Source organism: Cinclus cinclus, chromosome 17 (genome assembly GCF_963662255.1).
Source record: "Cinclus cinclus chromosome 17, bCinCin1.1, whole genome shotgun sequence".
Lineage (NCBI taxonomy): Eukaryota > Metazoa > Chordata > Aves > Passeriformes > Cinclidae > Cinclus > Cinclus cinclus.
Window position 1 is genome coordinate 9,989,930 of NC_085062.1, and position 27,137 is coordinate 10,017,066.

At 48.3% G+C, this 27,137-nt stretch overlaps 1 protein-coding gene across 2 annotated transcripts in view; it reads right to left on the reverse strand.

Moving 5' to 3' along the window:
- Positions 1–12: 12 nt before the first annotated feature.
- Positions 13–27,137, reverse strand: part of TPCN1 (two pore segment channel 1) — a 39,906-nt gene continuing 12,781 nt past the window's right edge. The window contains exons 1-26 of one of the 2 annotated variants that reach the window (XM_062504703.1): positions 25,505–26,118; positions 22,807–22,931; positions 20,220–20,396; positions 19,242–19,355; positions 18,897–19,027; positions 18,297–18,385; positions 17,685–17,719; positions 17,058–17,116; positions 16,222–16,321; positions 15,189–15,305; positions 14,188–14,312; positions 12,964–13,012; positions 12,712–12,775; positions 11,867–11,911; positions 11,065–11,121; positions 10,921–10,974; positions 10,513–10,585; positions 10,191–10,298; positions 8,901–8,972; positions 7,993–8,082; positions 7,198–7,313; positions 6,481–6,527; positions 5,882–6,035; positions 4,419–4,555; positions 3,601–3,681; positions 13–2,593 (exon numbers count right to left, since the gene is read on the reverse strand). In XM_062504703.1, coding sequence (XP_062360687.1) covers positions 2,471–2,593; positions 3,601–3,681; positions 4,419–4,555; positions 5,882–6,035; positions 6,481–6,527; positions 7,198–7,313; positions 7,993–8,082; positions 8,901–8,972; positions 10,191–10,298; positions 10,513–10,585; positions 10,921–10,974; positions 11,065–11,121; positions 11,867–11,911; positions 12,712–12,775; positions 12,964–13,012; positions 14,188–14,312; positions 15,189–15,305; positions 16,222–16,321; positions 17,058–17,116; positions 17,685–17,719; positions 18,297–18,385; positions 18,897–19,027; positions 19,242–19,355; positions 20,220–20,396; positions 22,807–22,931; positions 25,505–25,595 — 2,433 coding nt within the window. In that variant the 5' untranslated portion in view covers positions 25,596–26,118 and the 3' untranslated portion in view covers positions 13–2,470. Of the gene's footprint in view, positions 2,594–3,600; positions 3,682–4,418; positions 4,556–5,881; positions 6,036–6,480; positions 6,528–7,197; positions 7,314–7,992; positions 8,083–8,900; positions 8,973–10,190; positions 10,299–10,512; positions 10,586–10,920; positions 10,975–11,064; positions 11,122–11,866; positions 11,912–12,711; positions 12,776–12,963; positions 13,013–14,187; positions 14,313–15,188; positions 15,306–16,221; positions 16,322–17,057; positions 17,117–17,684; positions 17,720–18,296; positions 18,386–18,896; positions 19,028–19,241; positions 19,356–20,219; positions 20,397–22,806; positions 22,932–25,504; positions 26,119–27,137 lie in introns of those variants that run through there. The other variant, XM_062504702.1, reaches the window with a different exon arrangement.

Here is a 27,137-nt window from a genome sequence, read left to right on the forward strand (position 1 = left end):
GGAAGGAGGAAAGGAAGCTGCTCCTTTACGAAGCCGAGGATGCTCTTTTTATTAGTGCGCCTGAAAAAAATCTAGAGAACATCTGACAGACACGTCCATAAAATCGGGGTTTTTTTATAAACAAAACGCCAGCATACAAAATCCTGCAGTGCTTCCTCCCGTGCTCCCTACAAAATGATTGTCTCCATCGTCAGTCTGTGTGTCAGGGGAGAGAAAGAGAGGAGGATAAATAGAAGGGGATGCCCCGTACTCAAACTCTGTTTCCTTCCAAAGTCATATGGAAGAAGCAAACTCCTGCTACCCTCCTTGGTTTTACAAAAATAATGAACACAGCGGGTATGGGGGGGAGGACCAACACCTTGGAGGCAGCACCCTGACCTCCAGCCCTCCAGGGAGCCCTTTTATTGCATGGTCAGTGGGCAGTGCCTTCCTCAATACAGCTTAAAGCCACAGCTCCTCTCACACCCAGAAAACATCCCCACCGCCCCCCCCAAAAAAAAAAAAAAGTCTCTGACATCCCTGCCAGGAGAAATCAGCTGCAGGGGAATGTGGAGATTAAACACAGCCACATTTTTTTCCCCCCACTAACCTTCATAATGCTCATTCATGCTGCCCACAACTTAAAGCACAATAAACAGCATCTCCTGCAGCCCCAGGACTAATCTGGATAAACATCCCGGGCTGTGACTCCACACAGAGCAACTGCAAGAGCAACAAATGCACTGCTCATTAATTTGTGGTTGAATTTATGGTTTGGAAAACAGCCCTTTAAGGTCCTTCACGGGTCAGCTCAGAAGTAGTTTCATACCTGCAAGTATCCAGAAAGGAAACAAAGAGTTGCCATGAGGCACCCAGGGAATTTGGCAAGGATTGGGAGCAGCCACTGGTGCATGTGTGCTGCCTGGGAAGCTGCTCTCCCACTCCTTCCAAGAGCCCCCGTCGTGCCATGGAGGGAGAGATTTCCAGAAGCAGCTCTGTCTTGCCTCCCCCTGAAAGTGTCACTCACCCAGGAAATGCTCCTGGGTAGGATCAGCCCTCTCCTGCTGTCCTTGTGCCACAAGGTGAGGCCACCAAGGAAAAGACAGGCATGTGGGACAAAGGGGATGGGGACACAGATCTCCCACTGCCTGGTGCACCTAGAGGAAGGGGGAAACCTCCCCAGGAAGCTCCACTCTTAGCCTGAACCCGAGAAAAGATCAAACAATGAGAGGTGAGGGAAACTCCCAACTGCCAGGGACTTCCAGCCTTGACAGGGAAAAGAGGGACTTGGAGAGACAAATGATGACAGTGGATGACACAGCTGCCACAATCCCACAAACGGGATTTGAGCTGGGAAGGGATCCCTTTTCCCCCTTCCTCCTCATCCCTCAGCTCTCAGGTGCAGAAAAGCAGACAGGTGAGAAGAATCCTTGTGTTGCACATTCCTCCTGCATCCAAAATCCCGGGGAACAGTAGAGCTCTTCAGTGGATCTTCCCAAGATCTGAGTTGATGTTTTCCAGCCTGAGAAGCATTTCTGCAAGGGAGGAGCCCCACTCTGTGCTGGGACTTGCTCAGCTGGATTGAGGGCTGACCAGCAGGACTGTGTGATGCCCAAGAGCCCTCCTTAACCCAGAGCCAGGCAGAAAAAAAGCCAGACTTGGAGCTGCAAAACCTTCCAGTCATCTATCCGAGTTAAGGACCAGCCAGAGAGGTTTTACAGAGCAGGTGGCCAAGTGGCAGAGCTCAGCAGCCACACCACCCTGCAGAACCCCCCTCCCTGAACAGAGACAGGAGCTTTTGGGTTTGCAGAGGTGACCCTAGCCCAGGCAGTGCCACGGGCAGCAATACAGATATAGCAGAGACAGAATCTCCAAAGCCCTGTCCCACCTATGGTCATAACATGATGAGGTGCTGGCCCTCAGTTCTGCCTCAGAACTGCTTGGGGACAGCAAAATTCAGTAACCAGAGCAGGAGCTACTACAGGGAGTGCATCTAGGTGTGTCAAAAAACAGGGGGAAGGCAGGCTGCCCTTCCAAAAGTGCTAAGATTTCACAACACCTCCCCTTTCTTTGTGTAAGGAAGGTGGAGAAGAAACAAAAACTCACTCCCTGATCTTTGTCCCTAGGTTCATGGTAACCTTTGAGCAACAGGGATCTTCCAAAAGTTCTACTGTGAAGCGGGTGACTTCAGCGAATTCCCTGCTGTTAATGGATAACACATCCCCTTCCCCAAGGTCTGTTAGTGGTAAGACAAGCAGCAGGAGCTGGAGCCTGGGAAGGGGCTCAGAGGAACAAGGGCTCTGCTCTGCCCAGATGTGCAGCAGCCTTCCCCAGAGCCCCCTGGGCCTCTGGCTCCTCAGCAACCACTGCTGGGGGTTGGATTTGATCCCTACACTGGTACACTGACAGATCTATATACATCCTCCCAAAATACAGGCCGGGGAGGAATACTCTAGGTTATTGCATAGAAGGTGGCTTGCACTAGCTAGGCCTAAATGACAGTCTGGGAGCGCTGTCGGAGGCTCAGGGGCTTCAGAGAGCTGCTGGAAGCAGATGCAGGTTCTTGCAGTGGTGTCTGAGATTCCTCTTTCCTCGAGTGCTCCTCATACCATTCCTGCAGCAGGGGAATAAACAAGCAGGGATCAGGCTGTGCCCCACACACCCCAAAAGGGCAGAGCCTTCTGTCACTGCCATGTGAGGGCAGGTTTTCAGGCACAGAGAGTTCTTTCCAAAGCCATGGAGACAGCCTAAGCTCCTGGAACAACCCAGCTAACTGCAGCATGGCTGTGGTAGATGCACTGAGGCCTTGCCATCCACAGCCCAAGGAAACATCCCTCCCTCAGGATGTCCCTCCTGAACACCCAGGGCTTGAGTACAGCTGCTCCCATGATGTCTGGGACTTGCAGAGCCGCTCCTGGTGCTGGGCAGCACCCAGGGTGTCCCAGGATGTCACATCCCTCAGTCACAGACCAACCAGAACAGGCAGGGAGTTTCTCTGCAGATCACCCAGCCCCAATTTCCTTAGGGGGACTCAAGGCTCATCCCCAGTCTGTCTGCTCTGGGGACAAAGGACAGATTCAAACAGTTACAAGATTAATTCTTTCAGCACTAATCATTACATTAGCCCATGACCTTGAACTATCTTTGGCAGGACAGTGACCAACCCATGGCAGAAAGCTCCTGAACATGGATGGCACTGGCAGGAAGGTGCTAAAAATCCAGGGAATCTGCTGATTTGTCTCCCATCTTGCTCAGCCTGCAAACCAGGCAGCCCTGCCTGGGACAAGCCTTGATTTCTGTGTCAGACAGACACGCCTAAGCTCAAACACAACCACATTCCAGAGGTTTAAGAGCTCTGAGCTCAGCAGCCAAGCCCCAGGCAGCACCAAACTGTGCTCACAGCCCCAGCAGGGCAGCTCAAGTGCCTGGGCACATCCCCAGTGTGGTTACTGTGACTGGCCTGACACACCTGCACCCACTGAGGAGCTCTGATGTGCTCTGTGGTTTAACAAGCCCTGGTCTCAGAGGAAAGCAGTCCCCGGTGTTTGAAAGGGTGGGTTGTTATTCCAGGGAATGTTCTCACCATAGACTTGGTGGCAGCTCCAGCTCAGGCCCACATACCTGTATCTCCTCCTCATACATCTTCATACTCAGGTCACTCTTGGTCCTCGACCTGCGTCCCAGAAACACTGTTGACATTTGCTAAAGAGTTGGGGCAGGGAGAGGGAAACACCAAAGAAGACATTCATCAGTCACTGATGACTGATGATCCAGATCAGCTGGATCTGTCCTGGAGCTTCAGGCATCCTTCCTGTGGACACCCACCACCCACTGATGAGCTCAGACTACTCCAGGCTCCTCCTGTTGTCACCTGCAGCACCTGCCCTGTGTCATGGTGACACAGGGCTATAATGGCCAGTATTAAAACAACCACTTCAGCTCTTCCCATATGCATGAGACAACAGTTCAGAGACAAGAGCTCATTTTCCCAATTTAGAATGTTTTAGAATGGAAGCGTAAGCAGTGCCATGGAGAAAGGAAGGACCTGGAATCAATGCCATCACAATGCTGCATAATGCTCCAGGACTGTCCAAGCCTCAGAGTATCATGGCACAGAGAGAGAGAGGCAGGAGAAATATGAGACAGTGGCTTCCTTACAGCAAAAAGAAATGTGTTTTGTTTTTTTTTTTCAGTCAGCACAGGGCCAGGACAGCTCTAAGGGAAGTCTGCAGGCAGCAGGGACAAGCCTTTGTCAAGGCTATGCAAGGAGCAGCTGCTGCTTTTCTAGAGCAGCACAATTTTGTGATGCTGCAGAGTCCCTTCCAGCAGCTGAGCCCTCAATACTATAGAGGCAGGTGATGTTCTCTATCCAGACAGACAAAGTGGCCCTGGCACACCTCCCTCTCCTCAAGAGGAGAACTTGCAGTGGTTCCTCTTACCCCATATTTGTCCATCTGCAGCACGATTTTCTGCAGCTGAGCTGTTTCAGGGGCAGCTGAAATCCTCTTGTACAGCTCAATTATGCCAATCACCTCCTCTTTGGAGATCTCCTTCTCCAGCACAATGCCATTATCTTCTGCAGAGGCAAGAAAACAGAAAGAGGGGGGGGGGGGAAAGTGTCTTCAAGATGATCATTGCTTCAACAGGTGCTATGATAACCCTGGAAAGCAAAGCCTAAAGCACACAGGACCAAGCCAGAGGTCAGGTACAGTCTGTACCTGCTTTTGTGACCAGAACATGGATATGCTCGACCCCCAACAAGGCAGGGAGAAAGTTAACTGGTGTGTAGGGCCAGCAAACCTTCTGACACAAACTATTCTCATCTCTTTGGTATCTTAAAAAAAAAAAACAAAAAACAAACTAACAACCAAACAAACAAACAAAAAACCCTTGTAGTTTTTTTGCTGGCCTGTAAATTAAGAAACCTAATAATCACACAGGAGTTTCTGCCTTCTGACCTTCACCTGCTTAAGAGAGCTTGGGAGTCCAGGGCTAACCAGTGTCCTTCACTGCTCCCTTCAAACTGGGTGCAGGAAGGGTCACAATGTTTCCCTAATTAACAGCTCCTGGGCCCCACAGATTTGATCTTCTGGCACCTAATAAAACAGGGGGTTGGAGCCTTCACCTGAAGGAAGAGCAGGAGAAGGGCTGTAAGCCATTAGTGTGGATTTGGCACCTGAATTAGCAGGTCAGGAAGGTACCTGCAGTTCCAGACCCCTCAGCTCAAGAGGAAAAAGACAATGAGTAAGTGATAAGGGGGATGCAGAGCCCAGTCACTGCCAGTTCCTAGAGGGAAAGGCATGTCCAAAACCAGCACAGAGTCAGCAGCCTAAGTACAAACAGAAAATGTGGGAAGAACTGGACAGGCAGTGTCTGCTGTCCTCCAGGTTGTGGCAAAAAGTCCTGGCAAATCACCTTGGAGACACATCCTGCCACCAGTGAGTGTAGCAGTGAGGAAGGGATGTTGGTTTAAAAAAAATTATCAATCTTCTCTTCCTGTAAGGTCCCTCCTTGAGCTTTGATACATCATTGCTGCAATGTTTCCTAGAAACCTTGCATGAAATGCACACCGACTTCCTATTTTCAAAGAATTTGGCTGAAATGGCTCAAGTGGTTGAAGTCTGTATGTGCATGTGCACACAGACATACAGACATATATAAAACCCACATAAATACACCCCCACATACTTTTTGGAGAATTCTGGGGGAGAGATCAGGAGCAGAGCAGAAAGACCAGACAGAAATATCACACAAAAGCAAAAGAATTAGCTCAGGATGTCAGGCTTAAAAAAAAAAAAAAAAATTTTTTTTTTTGTCCTGGCCAACCCATTCTCTCCTAGAGACATAAAGTACAAGGGAGAGAAGACACAACACTGGAGGTCAGGCAGGCCTCAGTTCTGACCTTCTGAATCCTGGTTCTTCCGAGTGTAGTTCATACGGAAGACAAAAGCGTCCAGGATGAAAGCCACGATGATTGTCATCACCACCATGGTCACAATGTAGAATATCATGAAATACAGACGGCTCCAGTGAGTGGTTTGGGATGTCACCCCTTCCTAAAGAGGAGAGGGAAGAAATGAGCAGTGCACAAAAGAAGGGAGAGGCAGCGTTAAGAGCTTGTCAACAGCACAAAGCAGCATAAACACTCTGGCCCCCAAAGACTGCTTGTGCAATGCTCAATGCCCCAACAGGTCCTTGCAGCTAAAAAGAGACGTTCCTACAGGTAAACACACAGAACATCCAAAGCTGATGGCTGTAAGAGCCACTGTGTCACAGAACACAGCTTGGATAGCAGGGTGACAAACTGGAGCACAGGGTGACTTCATCAGTCCAGCCTGTGAAGCCTGAAAATGTGCCCAGCAGCACGGCAGGGGACAAATGCCCCTCAACAGTCAGGACCAAAAGATACCTGCCAACAAAGCCACCATGGGAAGAAAGCAGTGGTGTAGTGGAAGGTGTGCCTGAGCTGACAGTCTGTGCTGCCTGCAGGGGTTCACTCACCATGATGATGTACCAGTCATTGACCACCGTCAGCTCAAACAGTGTCACTGCCCAGAAGAGGGAGAGAACACACACAGGTAATTGTTTTATCTATCCTGACCTGTTTTACAGTGATATTTAGACAAAGTGTTTGACAGGGAAGACTGACACAAGACAGCAAAGTTTGAATCAAGACGGCAAATCCAGAGGGAATGCAGAGCCTCCCCACTGCAGCAAAGGGGGTCAGACCCACAGAACAGCATGGCTTCATCTCTGTTTCTTAAAGAAACCAGACCTGACTCTCCACCAGGGAGCACGGAGCCCTCTGAGATTTCCAGGAGATAAGCATTCTGCTCACGCATTAAGAGAAATCACGGAGAGTAATCAACACATGCAAATTATTCTTCATCAGAGGGTTTAAAGAGAGGCATCGCTGTTGGTTCTTTAGGAGAGCAGTGACTTAATGCCCTCCTTAAACACCTCTGGTCTGCTCACCAGCCAGAACAGATCTGCTGGCTTCCAGCTGGCTCTGAGAGACCTCTGCTTACCCTGCAAAGCAGTCCTGGCACTATTAGTCAGCTGGAGCTCTCCAGACAGAAAGAGCAGGATGCTGAGTGAGGTGCATTAGCAGGACACCCTGGGAGGGTCCCAGGCTCACATGAGCATTACAGCATTACAGAGCCATCCAGCTCTGCAGGAACACAGGATAATCTTTCCTAGGGACAAAAGTGCCCTTACCAAAGCTGTTCAGAATGTTGTCAAAGTTGTTGAGATAGTAATAACCTTCTTCCACAACTGTTTTGTTGCCAACTGTGTGGTTCACCCAGCGGTAGGAATCTGCAACTGTGCTTGTGCTGGGTGGAGAAAACAGGACACAAAAAATCAGCAGAGACTAGGAAAGCAAAGAAAATCTGAAAAGTTATAAATACCAGCCCCTTTAAAAGGTGCTAAGAAGAGTGGCAATTTCTGCCTCTTGGCCAACACTTGAAGGAGTCCTCTCTCCTTCCCAGCTCAGCACAAGCCCAGGGAGCACATGGAGCTCTAATCACTCAGCAAATATTATACCAAAGAAACAGAGAGTTTGAGTTCCTTGGCTCACACGCTTCAAGCTTGGCATTTCCAAGTGGTCTGTCATCATTAAAGGTGAAAAGGGCACAGGACAACTTAAAGAGTCCAGAACCAGGTGAATTTATGTTGGGTGAATTTGGTGCTGGACAAGCAACTCTGGCATCACAGAAACAGAATGGTTTGGGTAGGAAAGGATCTTAAAGCTCATCCAATTCCAGCCCCTGCCATGGCTAGGGACACCTTCCACCTTCCAGGCTGCTCCAAGCCCCATCCAAGCTGGCCTTGGACATTTCCAGGCATGGGGCAAGAGAAATGAAGTACCTCCTGGATTTCTGCCTTAGCTACAAAACCCCATTCAGGCTCATCCTCTGGCCACTTCTCCACAGGGAAATGGAGCTGCCAGAGCTCCCTGCTGCTGGCTGAGCACCAAAAGCACTGTTGGGGAGCTGGATTTGAGGTACTCACTTGCAGCAGTTTGGGTAGACCACGCCAGCGAAGAACTCCATGCCAACGATGGCAAAGCAATAGTAGAAGATCAGCAGGGTTAAACCCAGGCTGGAGGCAGAAACAGAAAGAGTACTGTGCTGCTGAAGAGTTGCTAAGGTAGGGAAACACAAAATGCTAGGCTGGTTGCTCTGGGAGGAATTTCCAAGGGAGGGGAAGCAGCACTGGGAAGCTCAGCCCACCCTCCGTGCTGCTGTGGCTCTGCAGCTCTTGGCCTGCTCTCGTTCAGGGAGTCCTTGGACAAGGAGTTTGCCACTTGCTGAAGAGAGAAACCAAAGAGCAGCCTGGATTCCCTCCCAGTCTGTCCTTTTCTGTTAAATAAACGTCTCTCCACAGCTCCTTTAATAAAGAACAACACACACTGCTTGTGCCCTCTCCACATCCTTGGATGCAGGACTCTTGTGCCAAGAGCAGGGCTCTCCAGCCAACTCAGGCCTCCTGCAAGGGAAACAGGGCTGAAGGGTCCCCACTCAAGCACCAGAAACTCCCTCTGCCCCACCATTTCACCATAATGCTCTCTGGGGGCTCTGCTGAGGACAGGGGAACATCTGGGGCTGAGGGGATCCGTGCCATGTTCTTCCCACATGGCCTTTGTCTCTCTGCAAGAGCTAGGATGGGGGAGAAAAATCAAAACAAGCAGGGATTCTCAGTTATCCTCCTGACACAAAAGCAGGAGGAGGCCCAGGGTGCTAGAGTGTTGCTGCTCCAAGGAACTTGAAGATGAGCACTCCACTGGTTAAGAAGAACCAGTACCTACCCACTGACAGATCAGAGCCTAAATCCCTTCAGCAGGTTGGACAGGTCCCTATCCTGACCCCAAACCCTCACTCAGCACTCCCTGGCATCACCCAAAGAGCAGGAGCTGGTACCTGGCCATACGAGGGAACAACTCAAACATGGTGTCCAGGACGTTCCTGTAGCGTTTCTTCAGTTTGAACAGCCTGAAAGGAGAGGCCAGGAGTTACCCACACCCTGCAGCTTTCCTGGTGCTGGGGAAAGAGCTAAAAGGAGAATCCCAGCTCTCTCTACCTCACAGGTCAATGCCACTGAGGTTTCCTGACACCTCATTGCTCTTGCTCAAAGAGGTCTCTGCTCACCTTCCAGTGTCCTGCTGTCCCATCTGAATGTTTACGACACATTCAACTGTTTACAAGACTGAGTATCTCAGGGGAAAAAGGCTGTCTTTTACATGGCATGATGCATAAACAGCTATTTAAAACTTCTAAAAACTGCAAGAACTTCCACTAGTCCCGTGTAATGGGTCAGGATGCATTCCTGCTTCCCACAGACACAAGCCTTTCTGTGTTTCCCCCATGACCCAGTAAAAATTGATGAAAGAAAACTGTACTGTGCCTGCTAATTTAGGATTTGGCAACCCCGTCAGCCTTTACAGAGAAACACAGCTGCCAAACAGGCTTGGGCAGGGGAAGAACAGAGAAAACATTATTTTTTTTTTCCACATTATTTTTTTCCCCCTCTTAAGTGTCACAAACTGTTCTTAAAATCCTCAATAAAGAGCTAAATTACATTAGCTTGTTTTTAATGAAACATTTTGCCTCAAGTCCCTTCCCCCTGTGCCTCTGGAGGTGTTTCTGAAGGTGAGTGTTCCTCAGCATGAGAGGGTTAATCAGCCCCAGCTCCCTGAACTGCAGACAGGGTACAGACCATGGTCTTACTCAAAGTGTGAGATGCAGTGAGAGCAGGGCAGTACTTCACCCTAGAAAGCAGCATCCTTTGAAAACTGTAATTTCTGGTAATTCAATGGAAATTATTAAACTGGCTCAGACCATCTCACCCTGACAGAAAAGCTTTTCTCTGAACAGCATCAGACAATTTAGAGGAGGTGTAAGAACCCCACGAAGGCAGACACAGGATAATCTGCCCCCAGTAAATCCCTTGATCTCTTCTAGAGATCAGCTTAAGCTCCAAAGCACAGGGTGTTCATATCCCATCCCAAGTTTTTGTTATCGTTCATTTTGATAACTCAGGCTAATCTCATTACCCCACGCAATTCCTGTTTGCCACGGTCACATTCCCACAGAGCAATCCTTGCCCTCTCCTGCTAAGGAGCTCAGTCCCCAGTGGGACTGATGGAAAACAAGCCTGTTTTCTCCCACCTGCTCTCTGGAATCCTCCCTTCCCAGCCTTTCCCACCTCACCTCAGCAGCTGGAGGGGTCGCAGGACCACGATGAAGTAAAAGGGCTCCATGTTAAATGCCAGTGCCATGAGCCCCAAAAATGCAAACAGGGTGACTGAAAAGTCAAATCTGGAAATAAAAATAAAACAAAATAAAATAAACGTAAGAGCAATGATTTATCAGTAGTGCTTCAGGATGGGAGAGGGATTTGGTGTTGCTCTAGCCTAAGAAGAAGCACGAGGCCAGGGGCAGAAGAATTGTAAGAGCTGGCTGATGTCCTTCTCTCTACAGGCTTAGCTCAGAAGTTGGTGTTTCCAACCCAAAAAGATGAATGTGCACTCACAGATTCCAGCCTGAGGACAGGTACTCCACAGGCCCCAGCCCAGTGGTCTTCAGGAGCAGCTCCACACCATAGACTGCAAAACAAGAGGGATCAGGAATGAGCAGCATCACAGGGAAGGTTTGCCCTCATGGAAATGTGGTGGTTTTAAAGGATTTCTGAACAGGGGTTTAACAGACCCCACCCATCCTCCTCATTCTCAGTGAGGTGCCAAAGAGACTTTCCCCCTCCAAATCAACCCACTTTCCTGTGTTCATGGAGATTTCTCTCTGGAAAAGCCTACAAAACAATCCCTGCCAGGCACACCAGTGTTCTGGATGGAGCCTCTACACCCATGGTTAAGTTATAACTTCAATTCCCTTCCCAGCTCCTCAGGAAATGACATAGCTCTGTTGGGAAGCATCAGCTTACTTGTGAGGAAGACTATGTAGCTCCATGGGACATTCCTGGAGAAGAAATTCCCTCCTGCAAGACACAAAGACAGCTTTCTCAAGTCTTCCCTTTTTTCCAATCCCCCAGCACCACAGTCAAGGAACAAGCTGTGGTGCTTCCTACCTTGCAACATGAAGGTTTCAACAAGAATCCAAATTCCATTCACAGCCACCACGGTGTCTGGAAAACAAAGGAAATACCCATAGCAAAACTACTCCTGGAAATCCATTTCTTAGGCCAACAAAAATAGTACAAGATAGGACAAGTGGCAGGGTCATTGATTCCAGCCCAATGAACAAACTGAACTCATAAATTGGGAGTCTTCTCCCATGTCTTTCTCCAGGCCTTTAACAGACTCAGTGCCTTTATGTTCAAAAAAAACCAAATCAAAACTAAAAACCCCAAATGAGTGAGCAGGAACAGATTATTCAGAAGGCAGCAGGTAGCACCAGGAGGAAGCACTCTTTCTCCTCTACAGAACAGAAGCACAGACTCCCTCTCACAGCAGCTCAGTTGCCAAGCAATCCCTGCAGCAGTGAGGATGAGCTCACAGCTCCTCAAGAGCAAACAGAATGTGGCTGACTGGCAAGGCACCTCCTTATCCAGCATCCTTCAGCTGCAAGATAAACACCCCAAGGTTTGGGAAAGCTGATCACCAACCCACCCAAATGCAACGAGCTGGCTCCTCCAGCACCAGCCCCACAGGGGTGCTGTGCAGGGACCCAGGGAGCCTCTCCAGAACAAGAGCTGAGAGCCCAGGCTGGTGGCACAATGAAGCAGTTCCCTCCCTCTCCATCAGAATTCCCAAATTTGTCCATGAACCACAGCTCAGGCCACACCAAGTCCTTGGAAGGTTGGCAGACAGCACACCAGACCCACATGGGGCAAGGGTCCCAAGCAGAGACAGCTCATTATTCCTACTCACACATAGTGTACTGGAACACACGGGACTTCACCAGGATGTTGATGCCTGTGTGAAGGAAAGGATGACAAAATCAATATTTACACCATCCTCCATACCACACATTCCTCTATCTTCTCCTCAGAGACATTCTCCATACCAATCCTCAGCACAGAAGCTAAACAGATCAGCAGATTACTAACTTTCACTTTTTGGGAACAAGTTTAAATATCCTTTAGAATTTTAGCAGAATGAAGTAATTATCCTCAGCCCCCAAGATGCCATGTTTGGTCTCTATGTGCTAATTCTGGGGTGGGGACAGAGGCAAATGCAGCTGCTCAAGCACTGTCTGTGTTTGGAACAGTAAGGAGGGTTGGGAGCATCAGCAGAGCTCTGAGGGTTTCTGTGGCAGCTGTATTTGGATCACAGGGTGGCAGCTGCTCCCCAGGAACACACAACACCTCAGAAGAGCTGCAGGTTCTTAATTCTGAATGGTTACATCCAGTCAGGGAACTCAGGACACAGGAGGTAAATTGGCAAGACTTTGATGGGGCTTTCAGGCCTCTTTTCCCTCCCCAAACTGCTGTCCTTGACCTGAGCTGCAACCACATCTTAGGACCAGGCAGCCTAACAGGTTTTGTGACAACCCAAATCCCACTCCACAGTCACTGCAGGAATGTTTACAGGACAGCAATCTTCCCTGGAGACTCTGAATCCAAGTCTCTGGATACACAGGGAGTTGGTTAGAAGGCCTTCCCTCAGGTATTTGCCAGGGACATAAGAGGAAGCCCTTGCAGAGTGTCCTGTCTTTGTAAAGAAATACTCTTCCTGTCAGCTGAACACACGCTGCCATGAAAACAGTGTGTCACCTTTAAAAATAAGGAACGCAGTCCGTGGAAGGTCATCAAACCAGTGCTCACGGTTCCGTTTTGCCTGGAAGCAGAACAGCCACGTCAGCAGCAGCCAGAGCAAAAAAAAAGAAGACAGAGATGGAGACCCCCTTACCCCCATCATCTGCTTCTCTTAGATTACCTTTGTTTCTTACCCAGCTCTTCACTAACCACTCCTTTTCTCTCCCTCCCACACAAAGTTCCCTTCTCCTCCACCTGACAAACTCTTACCTTCCATTTTAAGCCAACAACTTCATAGAAATTGTAAAAATCCTTTAGACTGCAAAACAGAAAGAAACAATCTGATCAGAGCCTTGAGGGTGACCAGATCCTTAACTCACCAGTGGAGAGTTTCTGGAAGTTATTAACTCCTTGTGAGAACTGCAGCCACAGCTGACAGAACTCCCCAGTGACCTCTTCCCAGCCTGGCCAAAGGTTCCTGACTGACAATAGCCAGAATCTCCTTTCTGTAATGCTTCAGCCCTTAAGGGAAACTCTGACTCTACTGAACTCCAGAATTTTACACTGAGAGGAAAGACCTGAGGCACAGATGCCAACTCCAAGAGATGGAGATTGCACTGCTCTTCATGAAGTCTTAATTACTCATACAGTCCTTTTCTAACACCTTTGCACGTTTTCTTTTCAAGGTAAAAATGAAGTCTGAAAAAGGACATGAAAGCAAAGGAACTCATAGAACATGAGTGCCTGTCTAGGTGCTCAGGGTCGGGCCTGTAACAGGTTTTATGTGTCTGAAAGTGAGGATGCTGAACTTCTCAGACTCTTAGTGGTCATATCGGTGACTACATTTCACAACTCAGTCTTTCTCCCTGTGCCATTTTCAATACCTCTCTGTGGCACTTGACTTCAAGGAGAAGCATCAGCACCAGTTACACAGGAGAGAAACTGGGAACCTGTCTGTGGCCAGAACAAAGGAAAAGGAAGAGAAGGTTTCCTGCTGTAATTCCCTCTGCTCCCTTGCTGGCTGGAGATAGCTGCACCCACCCCCCACCAGAATGGCAATTCTCTGCCTCATAACACAGAGGATGGCAGTCCTGAAAGCACCAGCAGAACCAAATTTTAATTAACAAAACCCTGGGGGGAACAGCCAGCTGTTGGAAAAAAGCAAAAACTTGTTAAGCTGCGAGGCTGAGCTGTGTGTGAAATGCTCCTCGCAGGCTCCAGCGCTGCTCCCCAGCTCCTGCCTCTGCTCTGGCAGGGCACTGGGAAGCACATCCTGCCTGGGAGTGCCAGCACGGCGCTGTATCCACAAGAGGGCACGCAGGAACTCCAGCACCTCCCAAGGAAAACCTCAGCTCTCAGGGTACCTTCCTGGAAAAGCCCTTCCCGTGGCAGAACGCTCTTCCCACGTGTCAGACAACGCTCATTCCATAAATCCAGCCATCCTCTCCAAAGCACAGCCCAGCTGCAGGGAGTGCAGCAGCAGGACCATCCTACCTGACTAAAGGGGTATTGCTCTGATTCAGTGCTTTGAAGGTGAGATATCTCTCCCTGGCACACATCCGAGGTTTGTAGAACCGCAGCAGCCCTTCGAAGTGCTTGAAGGAAATTCCAGATGGCCTCTGGCAACAAAGGAATGCTGTCAGAAGCAGCAACATCAGGCAGAAATGCACAGAGGCTTTTAATTCTCACTCTGGATTTGTTTTAAGCAGGATTTCATACATTATAACTGAGCCCCCTAAGTACCCAGAGCTATTACTTTAACATACCAAGCTCATCCCAGGGCACAGAGATCAGAAAGCCTTCTTGGCAATTGGTCCCTCCAGCAAATGCAGAACTGTTCCCTGTTGCCCCATCACCTGAAAATTGTCCAACCAGATACCCCAAGCAGGGTTCAACCCTTCTTCTTGGGAAATTAGCAGGCAGCCCAACAGATCCCATCATGGCACTTTTTAAAGACCATCAGCTATGTGCACTAAACACGAACTAATCTTCTGGAAGTGGGTTAGTTACTTTTGGGTCTTATTTCTCTGATTTCTCATGCTGCTCCAACAAGTTAAGCAAGAAATCAACCTTCTCCCCACAGTGCTTGTCCCTGTAAAAAGCTGTTTGTAGGTGAACTCCTTCTGTTTCTGCACTGTTCATTTGTGCGGGATCTAGAAAATGGATTCTATCTTCAATTGTATGACCTATCCCTCCTCTCAGTAGTGATGCTTGGTAAGCCAAACGAGTCCTCAAGTGACCCAGACTGATTCAGAGAGCAATCAATGATCATATGCACTCCAGAACAAATTCCCCTCATTTTACCAAGCCATAACCTCACGCAGGGCTGAAATTCAGAGCACTTTCCTTTTTCTTCAAGGAGGTGAACAAGTTACACGAATGAAAAAGCCAGCAGCCCTTCAGTGAGACTGATCACAATCAAGAGAGACAAATGCCCTTTTTTTGGAGGTGCTGTTTGACAGCCCAGCCCAGGGGTGTTGCTGACACAGCTGTACCTGTTTGGTGACCAGCAGCCGGTACGCGTGCTGGATGGCCGTGCGCTTGTGCAGCAGCAGGGACTTGAACTTCCTCTTCTCTATGTCATTGAAAGTGTCAAACACAACAGCCAGAAGCTGAGAAGACGGGGGGGAAAAAAAAAAAAGTGCTGGTTTGACCCTTATACTCTGCAGGGTTTCAGGGAAGCAAGGAGAGGAATGCTGATGGAGGCAGGACGGAGTTGGTGAGGTTATGATGGCACAAGGGTTCCCACAAAGGGATCCCCAAGCTCACAGCTCTGATCTTCTTTTTGGAGGAGGTCCAGATGCTTCTGGCCTCTCAACACTTGCTAGTGGGTTTTAAGAGCTACAGCTAAACCACACAAAACACAGCAGAAAACCAGATCAAAAGACTTATTAAAATGCCCTGATCTGCTCCTGGAAAGCAGGGATTGGGGGCTGCTCTCTGCATTCACCCTTCCTGGGAGCTTTGGCTATGCATAGCCAAGCTAACCCTCCATCTGGGAAGGCAGTGAAATCCAACCACAAGCACTGAATCCCTCACCTTGGGCTGCAGAATTCCTCAGCTCTTTTGAGAAGCCCTTTTCCAGCACTCACATCCTCCCCTGGGCAGCCATGCTCTCACTCTGCAGTGATCAGCACTGCAGTCCTGCCATACTGAGTAATTCCTTCCCCTTCAAACTGATTTACAAAGTATTTCGGGCAAGTTCAGATAATAAAATGCCATTTTATGATAAATAATTAAGACAGAGAAGGGTAATAAATTTCATGCAACTGAGTATGTCACTCCAAGCATGATATTAATGGCAGAGTAGTTGAAAGATGCTCATATAATTTGGTTTTCTGTGATTTAGTTCAATTCCTTATGGTTAGACATTAAAAGAGTTCTATCTGTAGCCAAGCTGCCATTTCTAGAAGTATTCTGCCAAAGGGTCTGAGATGATTGCAGAGTGTTGGGAATGGGAAAGACTCTGCTGAGCAATGAACTCCAAAACCAGGCAGAGGGAAGTGAAGTGCTCCCCTGGGGACTCACCAAGTTCATGATGAAGTAGAGCTCAATGGAGAGGTACACGATGAAGAAGACACAGGACCAGGGGTTCCGGGCGTAGGATGGCATCATCACATCAGGAAAACTGCATCCCAAAGGACACAAGGGAAAACACCAAATAACCCATGGTACACATCCCACTGCACAGGCAGGAGGCACAGGGCACGGGAGGGTGGGTGTGTATAAACTCACATCTAAAGATTCACACATTTGTGCAAAACTCGTGGAAAAAAAAAATAAATATGGCAAGGACATTCCTCACACATCCCAAACACCAAACAGGATTTGTGATGTGGTTAAGGGTTATGCTTTGATACTTCACAACAGCAGTACAGCCTCAGTGCAGGTGTTACAACCTCAGATTTATTCCATCCTTTACTAATTTCCTAATCCTCAGGGCTCTCCCTGACAGCAGATCAATATTTACTCACTGCTGTTATCCCAATTTCCCAGCAGACAGGTGAACTGCAGCACAGGAATAGGAAGTTACTTCTCAACAACGAGCTGTTGGCTGACAAAGGAGCACAAACACAAATTTTCCCTTCTTGGACCAAGGCCTAACAAAGCTGTTTTCCCCTTATTGCCCTCACAGTGATGAAGCTGAGTCCTTAGAGATAACTCTGCAGCTCAGGTCACAGTGTCCTAAAGGAAAATGAAATACTAGATCTTCCCATGCAGGCTGACCCTGGACATCTCTCTCTCTCAGGCAGAGGAAAGGGGTCACACATTTGGAGACAGAGCATTTCTGCAGATCAACTCTTGGCTCAGCCAGACTCCTTTGGGACAAAGGCAAAGACTGAGATAGAAGAGCATGAACTTACTTTGAAGTGGTCAAAAGCACAAAGAGATTCACGAGGCTGTTCTCTAAGGTATTGAAGTACTGAAAGAAGAAATTCCCATGATAAAATGCAAGCAGGAATTCATAGGGACATTTTGTTCAAAGAAACAACCAGTCCCCCCACCCCTTTGGATACAGGCACTCCCACAATCCCCTGATGCCCTCCCTAGGGAAAAGTACTTCAGCACTGGTCCTTTTTAAAGTTCCCTGAGAAATGGTGTGTGAAGGGTCAAACCAGAAGCACATTTTCAGAAGTACTTTCTCCCAGCCAGCCACAGCCTGGGCAGCAGCAGGAACCAGTGGCTGCTGGACTCTGACCACAGCAGTGGAAGTGGCAGAGCTTTCCCCAGACACCTCCTCCCCTGGGCACAGTGCAGGTGGCTCTTTTGGCTGAACAAAGGCATCAAGAACAAGGAAGAACTGTGAAAATGTTCTCCTGGGGACATCCTGTCTTGGAGGAAGCTCCTTCCAGAGCGTTCCTCCCCAGCAGAGGGTAAAGCAGGGTGACACTGCCAGGCAGCCTTGGAGCAGGCAGCGTTTGCTCTCACATGGAATAAACTATGACTGCACTGTCATGTTGGATTCTTAATGAAGGAATCAAGGTACTCACTGGATCCGAGTGGTTAGGAGAAAACAAGTAAAAACCTAAAGAGGTAGCAGAGAAAATAGAGGAGGAAGGAAAGGAGAGAGAACAAACAAAAATAAAGTCAGTTCAATGTCGAGCAGTGGAGCAGTTCCCAAAGGGAAGGTCCCACTAACAGTAAATCCTCTCTGACACCCTGAAAATGGGAGTATCTGGAAGACTTTCTCCACAGAGATTTGCCAATAGATTTAATTGGCATTTCCCTGCTCCTTTTGGAAAATAAAGTTTCTGGGGATGGTTTGGACTGTAGCAGGTACACTCCAGACATGCATTTGTGGGGCTGCAGATTAAACTGACAACACTGAGGAAGAGCTGGTGGAAGCAGAGCTTGAAAATGTCACTGACTGTGTTCTGGAAAAGGTCAAAAGGACTTTTGTCTCAAAATCAAATACCCAGCTTTCAGATTTTTTTGGGTGTTTTAACTCTGCCTTCCAGAAGACTGCAGATGAAATGGAAGAGATGGAAGATCCTGGCAACACTTTGAATCTGATCATCTTTATACTTATGCAGGCTGTTCACGTTGATTTTGGACAATCGCTGGTTAAGAGCATCACTTCTCCATCCATAAACACAACTCACCCAGAATAGCAAAAATCACCATGAAGAAAAGCAGGAGGAGAAGGATGTCAATAAATGGTGGGAGGGACTGGAAGATCTGTCGCAGATTTCTGAAAAATCAGAAAACATTAATAAACTAAAATTTGCACATTCACTCCTCCAGGCTGTCAGGGGAAAGAAAAAAAAAAACCCCACCACCACCCCACACTTGAGGGCTTTCTTCCCACTCCCTCCAAGGATTAAAAGTAGAAAGTTTGCTAAATTAAGATCATTTCCAAGCTCCCCATCTGTCCTTTGCAGTCAGCTCTCAGGTACCACAAACAACACTGAAGTCACGCTGTCAACTCTCCCTCTGCAGACTGAAGACCAGCCCTGATTCACCGTGCAGTTTCCAGGCTAGCCAAGGAGCAGAGCCAATGCAGCCCCACCCCTGTGCTGGCCTCTCTGAGGTGGTTCACACCCAAGCCCTGCGTACCATCAGCACATCCACACTTCGGTCACCACGGGACCATCTCCAACTGAAAGACACTCATTTCCCTGTGATGCCTGCAGGATCTGACTGCCTTCCCTGCAGCCCAGCCCCAGGAAAGAGGGCAGAACCCCCAGGCAGCCCAGCATCACCTTCTGACAGCCCCACAGTAGCGACAGTCGACGAGGAAGATGCAGCGCAGGGCGCGGGTGATGCGCACGTGCGAGGTCTGGCGCACCAGCACCACGATGGCCTCGATGAACTGCACCAACAGCACACACGTCTGCAACAAAGGGGGGAGTCACAGCTCTGCCTGACCATCTCTCTGGCTGGACATTTGAAGGGCGGGAGGTGTCCCTGAGAGTTTAAGGATCTCGCACGAATCATCATAGAGTGGCTACGTCATCCCTGCCGCAGCGCGGGGCAATATTTAATCTGGCTCTTTGGTTCTTGGAGGTGCTAAAGGAGAAATCCTGATTACCCAGCAGACAACTCACCTTGACCATAGTCCTTTTGTGCCTGATAAAGGTTTGGAAGCCCAGCCACCTCATCTTCATCGAGAGCTCAAAGACGACCACGATTAACGCGAACAGCTCCAGGGTTGCGTGGACCTGCCAGAGCACAGGTCTGCTGAGAACAGCAGCACAGCCCACACCCCTGCCCCTCCTTTCTCAAGGAGAAGGTGGGCTTGACAGCAGTCTGAGCATCACCTTGTGGCATGCAAAAAAACCCCAAGCCACTCTTTTACAGCTAACATAGCACTGTTTTTTCAAAATTTCTGTATCTGCTGCTTTGTGCTTTTATTAAAGCCTATAAAAGTGCAATTTTCCTCTAAGCAATACCAGGCCAGAATTCCCTGAAATCCATGTCCCTTCTGGGCTTGAGCAACACAGGAAAAAAATGTATTGATACATGTGAAACAAAAGGCCAAGACAACAACAAATGGAACAGAAACACTTTGGAAAAAACACGGAAACTGTAATTTTTTCAGTGAAACACAGGAAGGAGAGCTGCTTGGCAGAGAGATTTTACAAAGAGAAGGGTTTTCTCTTGAATTAGACATTCTGGACAATCACAGGGAGGGTCCTGATCTGTGTTCTAGGAACCAGTAGTGGTGCTGGGATAATAATGGCACCAGCCATGACAACTCTGAAACCATCCCATCAAACCACACAGACTGCTGAGCTATCTCATAGAAAAGGGAAAAACCACCCATTTCTGTTACAAAATGAAGAACTGCACCAATTGATAACACAAAACGAGTGTCACTTCCATTGTGGCCTACCTAGATCAGATGGAAAAAGGAAGCTTTGCTGTCTGGCCTATCCACTGTCAACCATTTACAGAACAAGCCAGGTGCATTTTTTTTTTTTTTTTTTTTACTGCCTCCTCCTTCCTCTATGTTTGGCCATGGTTTTCCTCTCACCCACACTGCAGAGCAAGCAGAGTTCCCCAGGTAGCCCCCAGGTACTCACAAAGATGCCCAGACGGAGCATGGGGACGGCTGGAGCCTCGCAGAGGGACAGCAGCAGGAGCAGCAGGGCTGTGCTCAGCTCCATCAGGTAGAAAAGGTGGTTGTGTGCAAAGAGGTAGGCAGCGAGTGCTTTGGCATTTTTGGGGTGAGTGAAGAACTTGTCATTATTTTCTCCTTCCTAGGGCAGCAGGAATGAAGAAGGGACCAGCATTAGTGACTCTTAGTACTGTAAGAGTGAAGAATGCAGACTTTCATAGGGATTAGATACAATTCCCAACAGACTATTCCCACTTACAGCCTGTTGTTGATGTGTTTATTGAGGAATGGACTCTATACACATGGGACATCCCCTTCTGTTCATAACCACATTTCAGTAATGAAACTGTAATATCCACAAACTCCTGCCTCAGAAACCCCTGAGCCTTTTCACAATGAGGCAGAGAGCTGGGAGAGTTTATAAAGGCAGGCAAACTAACTTCAGCCAAAATCCTAATATAAACACAGCACTTCATTTACTTGCAACTACTTCCACATGTTTACAGACTTATTTGATTAAACTTCTCCAGGACAGAACACAGAAAACACCCAGATAAGCTCCAGGGCACCTGGCTGACAGTTGTTCCTCCTTATCTTGGCCTTGCAAAATGTCTGGGAGAAAACACTGGAGTACACACAGTGTTTTCTGCTTCAGGAATGTAAGAGACTCCATGAAAAATTAACAAGTCTATGCTGATTTGCCACTCCCTCTTAACTAGAAAGCTTAATTAACATTAAAAGGTCAGATACTCCATCTTAACACTTTGCCTACAACTGATTTTTAAACAGCTACATCATGACTATTTTTACCCCTAGGATGAAACTCAGTTTGGGGAGATTTTAGAGGGTTTTCATGCAGAACCACCCAACAACTTCTTCTCTTTCTCAAGTCAACAGTTTTGGCAAGGGAGCTTTAGTCACTCACAGGAAACTTGCTGCCCCTTGGGAACTGTCATAAGAGATCACTTTTCCCCAGCAGGGCCACATGGATGCAGAAGTGGTGAGGTTTTATCTAAATTAACATCTTTGCAGGCAGGCAATTACTGCAAGGACAGTGAAGCTATTGCTATCAAAGCAGAATAGCTGTGATTGCAAATGGATAATGAGGTCAGGGAACTCTCCTTTAGCAAGTGAAGCATTCTCCAGACTCGCTCAGGAGAGGGGTCCCCACGTTTCTCACTTACTCCAGCTCACACTGGGTTTCAGAACAAACACTGCTGGGTCAGAGAGCTGGGCTGGAGCAGGACAGAGCCAGCCCTGCAAAGAGCCCAGGCTGAGATCAGCAGGGTCATTCCCATCCACGCCTGGCAGAACACACTTGTGGAGTGACAAACAGCCTAAATCCTGCCTCTTGGGAGCCAAGCAATTCCAAACCTGGCTGGACAGCAAAGCCCTCTTATCCAGACCCAACACTTGCCTGCAGCCACTGCTCACAAAGCTCTCTTTAAGTGATTCTACCTCATTTCAAGGACAGTGTCATCGTGGCTATTGGTCCAGGCAGCAGCAGCAATCATCCCCATCCAAGAGCCAGGCCTGCTGTGCCCATTACCATCAGAGCTGCAGCAGCTTAATGACCCTTTGCAGGGCTGCTCCAATAATCAGGAGTTTAAACAAAAGCCTGGGAGGGAGGCTGGAGTCACCCTGCCATTGTCAGGGCTGCTCCAGCACACCATGGAGCTCAAATGTTGCCAACGTCCAGCCTACACTTGTTTTAAAATACCTGAGAAGTGAGATTTCCCAGTCCTGTGGGGTCAGAGCAGGGAGGAACAAATAGTTTTTTTCCTTACAGTGGCTTAAACAAAACAAAACAAAAACCACCCAACTGGGTTCAAAGCTTTGAAAGGGAATGAAGAGAAGGAAGGAGGGACAGTAACAGTACCATCAACCATTTCAGACTGGACAGCTCTGGGAGAAGCTTCATTTTGGTGGCTAATTGCTCACACCAGATGTACAGCAACCTTAAAAACACAAACCCTTTGTTGCAGTAAGGATGGTGTTTCTGGTAACTGAAGCATGGGTGGGGTTTGATTCTACATTGTTTTAAATATTATAAATTTCAGTCCTGGGCTGATCCTAATCCCAGCATCCTTTAATCCTGTAGAAATCAAGACCTTTGCTTTCTCCAGTACTTCACATGACTTGACTGACACTAACTGGGCCACCCACCCCCCCCCTCCATGGCCAAGGCAGGACTGGGACCCGCACTTCCAGAGCAGGAATCTGTTTCGTCTCCTGCTCTTCCAGGAGAGCAATGACCGTAGAGAAGAAATGACCATCCATGACCAGCACCAAAAACCTCCACGCCGAGGTAGCAGAACTGTGCAGGTGCTGAATCCCCCAACCACTACACTCCTTGGGAGAGGGTGGCTATTTTGTGGTTCAGTTGCTCCAAATGACTTCCAAAGCCTATGTGGAGGTGCCTCCAGCACCGCCCCACTCCTGAAGCAGAATCCTTGACAAATGTTCAGCCTCAGAAGGGAAGCTGCTTGTATCCCATACCCAAGAAGCACGGCGGTTCCTGCAGACCGTTCTCCCCAGCCTGCAGGGCTCACCTGGAGGTAGATGGCTGCCTCTTGGTAGTTCATCTCCCAGTTGTGGCGGGCAGAGCTCTGCTGGGCACAGCACTCCCTGGCTGCGGGGCTGGAGGCATCGTTCACAACGTCATAGCTGCCTCCATCTGCACCAGACAAACAGGGAGGGACCATTAGGGAAGCTGGGATGGAGCAGGAGGCTCTGGGATCACACACAGGCAGAGTAGCTGACAAATTGACTCGTGGCAGGCAGGAGCTTTAAAGAGACACTCAAACCCAGCACTTCCACACGGGAGTGCTCCTGGAAGAACATCAAAAGAGACAGCTTCCTATTCAGTACAGCAAGCAGCTCTCCTGGCTCAGAGGTGTGTGCTGTCATGCCTGAAGCTTGCTCTCAGCATCAGGAACTATCACCAGGCAGGTAACAGCCACCAGCCCCCAAGGATGCCCAGCCCAGTGAAGAAAAGAGGATTTGCTGAAGGAGCAAGAAGCTTTTGCACATGTCCTTGGAGCAGAGGCCATGGAAGGATGGACACAGCACTGCCCCTGCCACGGGGCACCAAGGTCAGGAGAGAAGCTGTCAGTACTTTGAGTAGAAAGCCTCATTTCTCACAGCACTTCAGAGTCACTAAATAACACATCTTCACAGCACTCTGAGGTGCTGGTAAGTACCAACACCCCTCTGATGCAAACAAACTGCAAGATAAATTTTCTGTTCACATTCCACACACTAATTCTGAAATTTATGAGTGTCTGTCCTTCTCACCAGCAAAGAACTACAGAACAATACTATACTGAACATTTGAACCAGATTCTGTAAATAAAGATTTTGTTTAAAAAAACCCACAATCATTCAATTTCAAAAAAGCAACTCCCAAGCAGAGCAACACATACACAGTGCCCTTCCCATGGGAGAGTTACACAGGGCACATATGTAAACTCCAAAGTAATTGCCATTTTTGCATTATGCAGCCTCAGTGCTATTGAGACAGATGAAAACTAAGCAAGAAGACAATTACTGTACAAAAAGCGAATGTCACTTGGTTTCTTCTTCTGGGACCGGGGGTTTTATTTTACCTTTGACAAAGAACACTGAGCAGAGAACCCACAGCAGTGAGACCTGCTCAGGGCCTGCGGTGGAGCTAGCCACACTCTCAGTTCTCCAGAGCTTCAAACATTTCCCACATCACATGGCTGTTCCTGCTCTCAGAAGAGACTTCCCTCCTCCAGTGCCTCATGTTCCCAAAGTGGGTACATGTAAAATTGAGCTTGCCATCACAGCAGTGCTGATTTCCCCCTTTTTTTTATGAGCACAGGAGCTGTGGTTCTCTCTGTGTTCCAAGTTGTTATCTGAGAGTGGGCAAAAAGCACCACGAGGTTTTTTTCCCCCCCTCTCATGACAGCCTGCTGAAGACTTGCTGTGACAAAATAATCCTCCATGAATTACTGATTCAGTCTCTCCAGAACACCCTCTGGAGTGGAGAGGGAGCCCATGCCAAAAACTCCGCACCCGCCAAGAGAAATGGCACCATGTGCTCCTGGCAGAGGCATGGAGTGGGAAGAAATCAGAACCCCTTCACCAGTGCACAGCCACAGCTGCCTCTTCCACCCCCAAATCAAATTAAGATAACATTTCTCTGGGGTTTGTGAAGACCTTCCAGATTGCACGCTCAGGTTGCTGAGCATTCTGCAGCACGAAGCCTGTTTCTCTTCCTTGCTTCCCCCACACCCTCAAAATACCACTCAAAATCTGGACAAATGTTTGAATGAGGCCGGTTCCTCCCCCACACCCCTTGATTTAGCACAGTTCTTGAAAAAAACCTGAATGATGGAGTTTTTATTTATCCACAGAGCTGGAATGGCAGCCTTCTGGTTTGTCTGCTTTTTAACTAAGAGATGACAGCCATATGCAAAAATCAGAAGCGTTATATTTCAAGCTCTAAAAAGTTCTGAAATGCTATTATTTACAGAGCTTTTGCTCTGGGGATGTGTCTCAAAAAGACAGGCTCCCTCAAGCTGCAGCCTGAGAGCAAAACCTTTTCACATTGATGCTTAACAGTTATAGGAGGAGCATATCTCATCAGAACCTGGACTTTATGTTACAGAATATACAAAATTTAAGAGGATCAAAACAGCAAAGGTTTGTAGCATTAACCTAAACACCAACACACGGGACCCTGCCAGAAAGTGCCAAAATCACCTTTAACCCTGAAGCAGCTCTTTTGCAAAAATTATCCTCTCTGGAAAGGATCAACACTAGGAAAAGATGCACACCAACAAATACCCAGGACAGGACCCAGCTCTGTGCCTCCCACAGAAGAGCTGTCCCAGCTCTGAGACGAAGGTTGCAAATACAAAAGAGCACTCAGAGATGCAAATCGGAACCAAAAAACAGCTCTAGAAATCAAGATGCTTTCCTGCTGTCTAAACCAGACGACAGAAAATGCACTGAAGTGTTCTGATGGGGAGCTACATTTTGTGGATCAGCTCCTTCCCCATCAGGTACCAGAAGGTTGATCTAGCATCCCCGAGGCAACGGCATCATCTGGGTCATAAATAATAATAAAAATAATAATAAATTTGAAGAGCAGCCCTCTGACTGTGTGCTTGGCAGCCCTCCAGCGAGCTAATTTCCTCAGCTGCTCCCATGATAACAATGACACAGACTAATGCAAGCTCGGCTCCGCTCGTGCTGCACAACATCCCCGACGGCGTTTACCATCAGTATGGAGCTCAATGAGATAGGAGGATCTCTCCACAGGGCTCCCGGAGTCCTCGAAGTAGATGGCAGGCAGCTCTCTCCACTGCATGGCAGCCGCTGGTGAGTTCCTCCCTCCCTTCCCAAAGCTGCTCCGAGATTTCGCAGCTCCCTCAAGGGAAAGCTCCGCACAAAAGATTCCGCTCTGCTGCCTGCAGAACTGAACAGCTTCTCCTCTCCCCTCTGAGGAAGGTGGCTCAAACCTGAGAACCTCAGGGAGATCCCTTCCCCGGCTGTTTCCGAGGGTGAGATTTGGGAAGGTTCAGCCGCAGGACGAGGAGCTGCCAGGCACAAGCGTGCTGGCGGAGCGCGGATTCGTGTGCTGCGCTCTCGTGTTTTGGCATTTAGCACAACTTGCTCACCAGCAAGCACGATGAGCTAACGGGAGAGGAGTCAAAGTGCTGAGCAGGCACAGCAAGGAATCTCCAGCACAACAGAGGGGAAAAAAAAAACAAAAAAAAAAAACAAAAAAAAAAAAAAATAGAGATTTTGTGAAGTTCGCAGCGCGAGGGGCACGCCAAAGGAAATGAACTGGGCTGGTCACAGATGGCAAAGCTTCCTTCCTTACACTTGTGTAACTTATCCCAGTTGTTCCCTGAAAAGAGACAGGGAGGGAGGGGAAAAAAAGGGGGGGGGGGGGGGGGGTGAAGGGGAAAAAAAAAAAAAAAAAGGAAAAGCAAAACCAGCTGGCTGCTTCCACAAGGCATCCGGAACGAGACTGCCGGGACTCCAGCATTTCCATTCAGTGCAGCGGAGCATGCTCCTGTGTAAATAGTTTCCATATGTCATCATTACAATAAAAAACAAAAAAAAAAAAAAAAAAAAACAAGGAAGAAAGAGAAGGAGTATAAACTTTCCAGAGCCCAAACCTCTCCCTCTGCAAAACAAATTCCCTGCTTAGGGGAAGGAAAAACTCTCCATGGGCTGAGAGTACACAAACTCCTCTCTTTCGGAGGATCTTGTGCAGCCATAGGGGATCTCCAGGGCAGAGCTGAGAGGGGAATAAGGGACAGATAACATCCACAGGAGGCTGGGAAAAATCACCCTTCCCAGCCAGCTATTATATATCAAACCTAAGTCATTCTGGAATTCTGTGGGTTTTGGTGTCTGCACTTCTATAAATAAATAATATTTTTTTAAAAAACTTCCAACAAACTAGTAATCTCCTACAAATTCAAAGAGTTATAAACCAACCTACAGGGCAGCTCTTCCATTTGCCTCGGAGCTCTCCCAGTCTGGCTCTCATTAGCCACTTTGCCAGATGCTCTGCTTTCCAGATAGCACACACTTTTTATGGCCTTGCACTGAAACAGACTGAGATTCCCTAACTGGCTCACTGCCTAGATCCAAAGCCTTTGCTGGACTTACCAGGGCTTTCTCCTAAATGGCTGAGGATGGTTGGGATGTTGGTTCCCATCCTGCCCAGATATCGGTATTTTAGCAAGTACACCTGTGATGACAGAACACTGCAGAAGTGACTCAAATCAGAAAAAAAACCCCTTTTTCTGTCATTCATACTGTTCACACATCGCATGTGGAGTCAATGCAAGATGCAATAGGCAAGTTGCTCCGGTGAGTTCCATGTGAGAGTGAT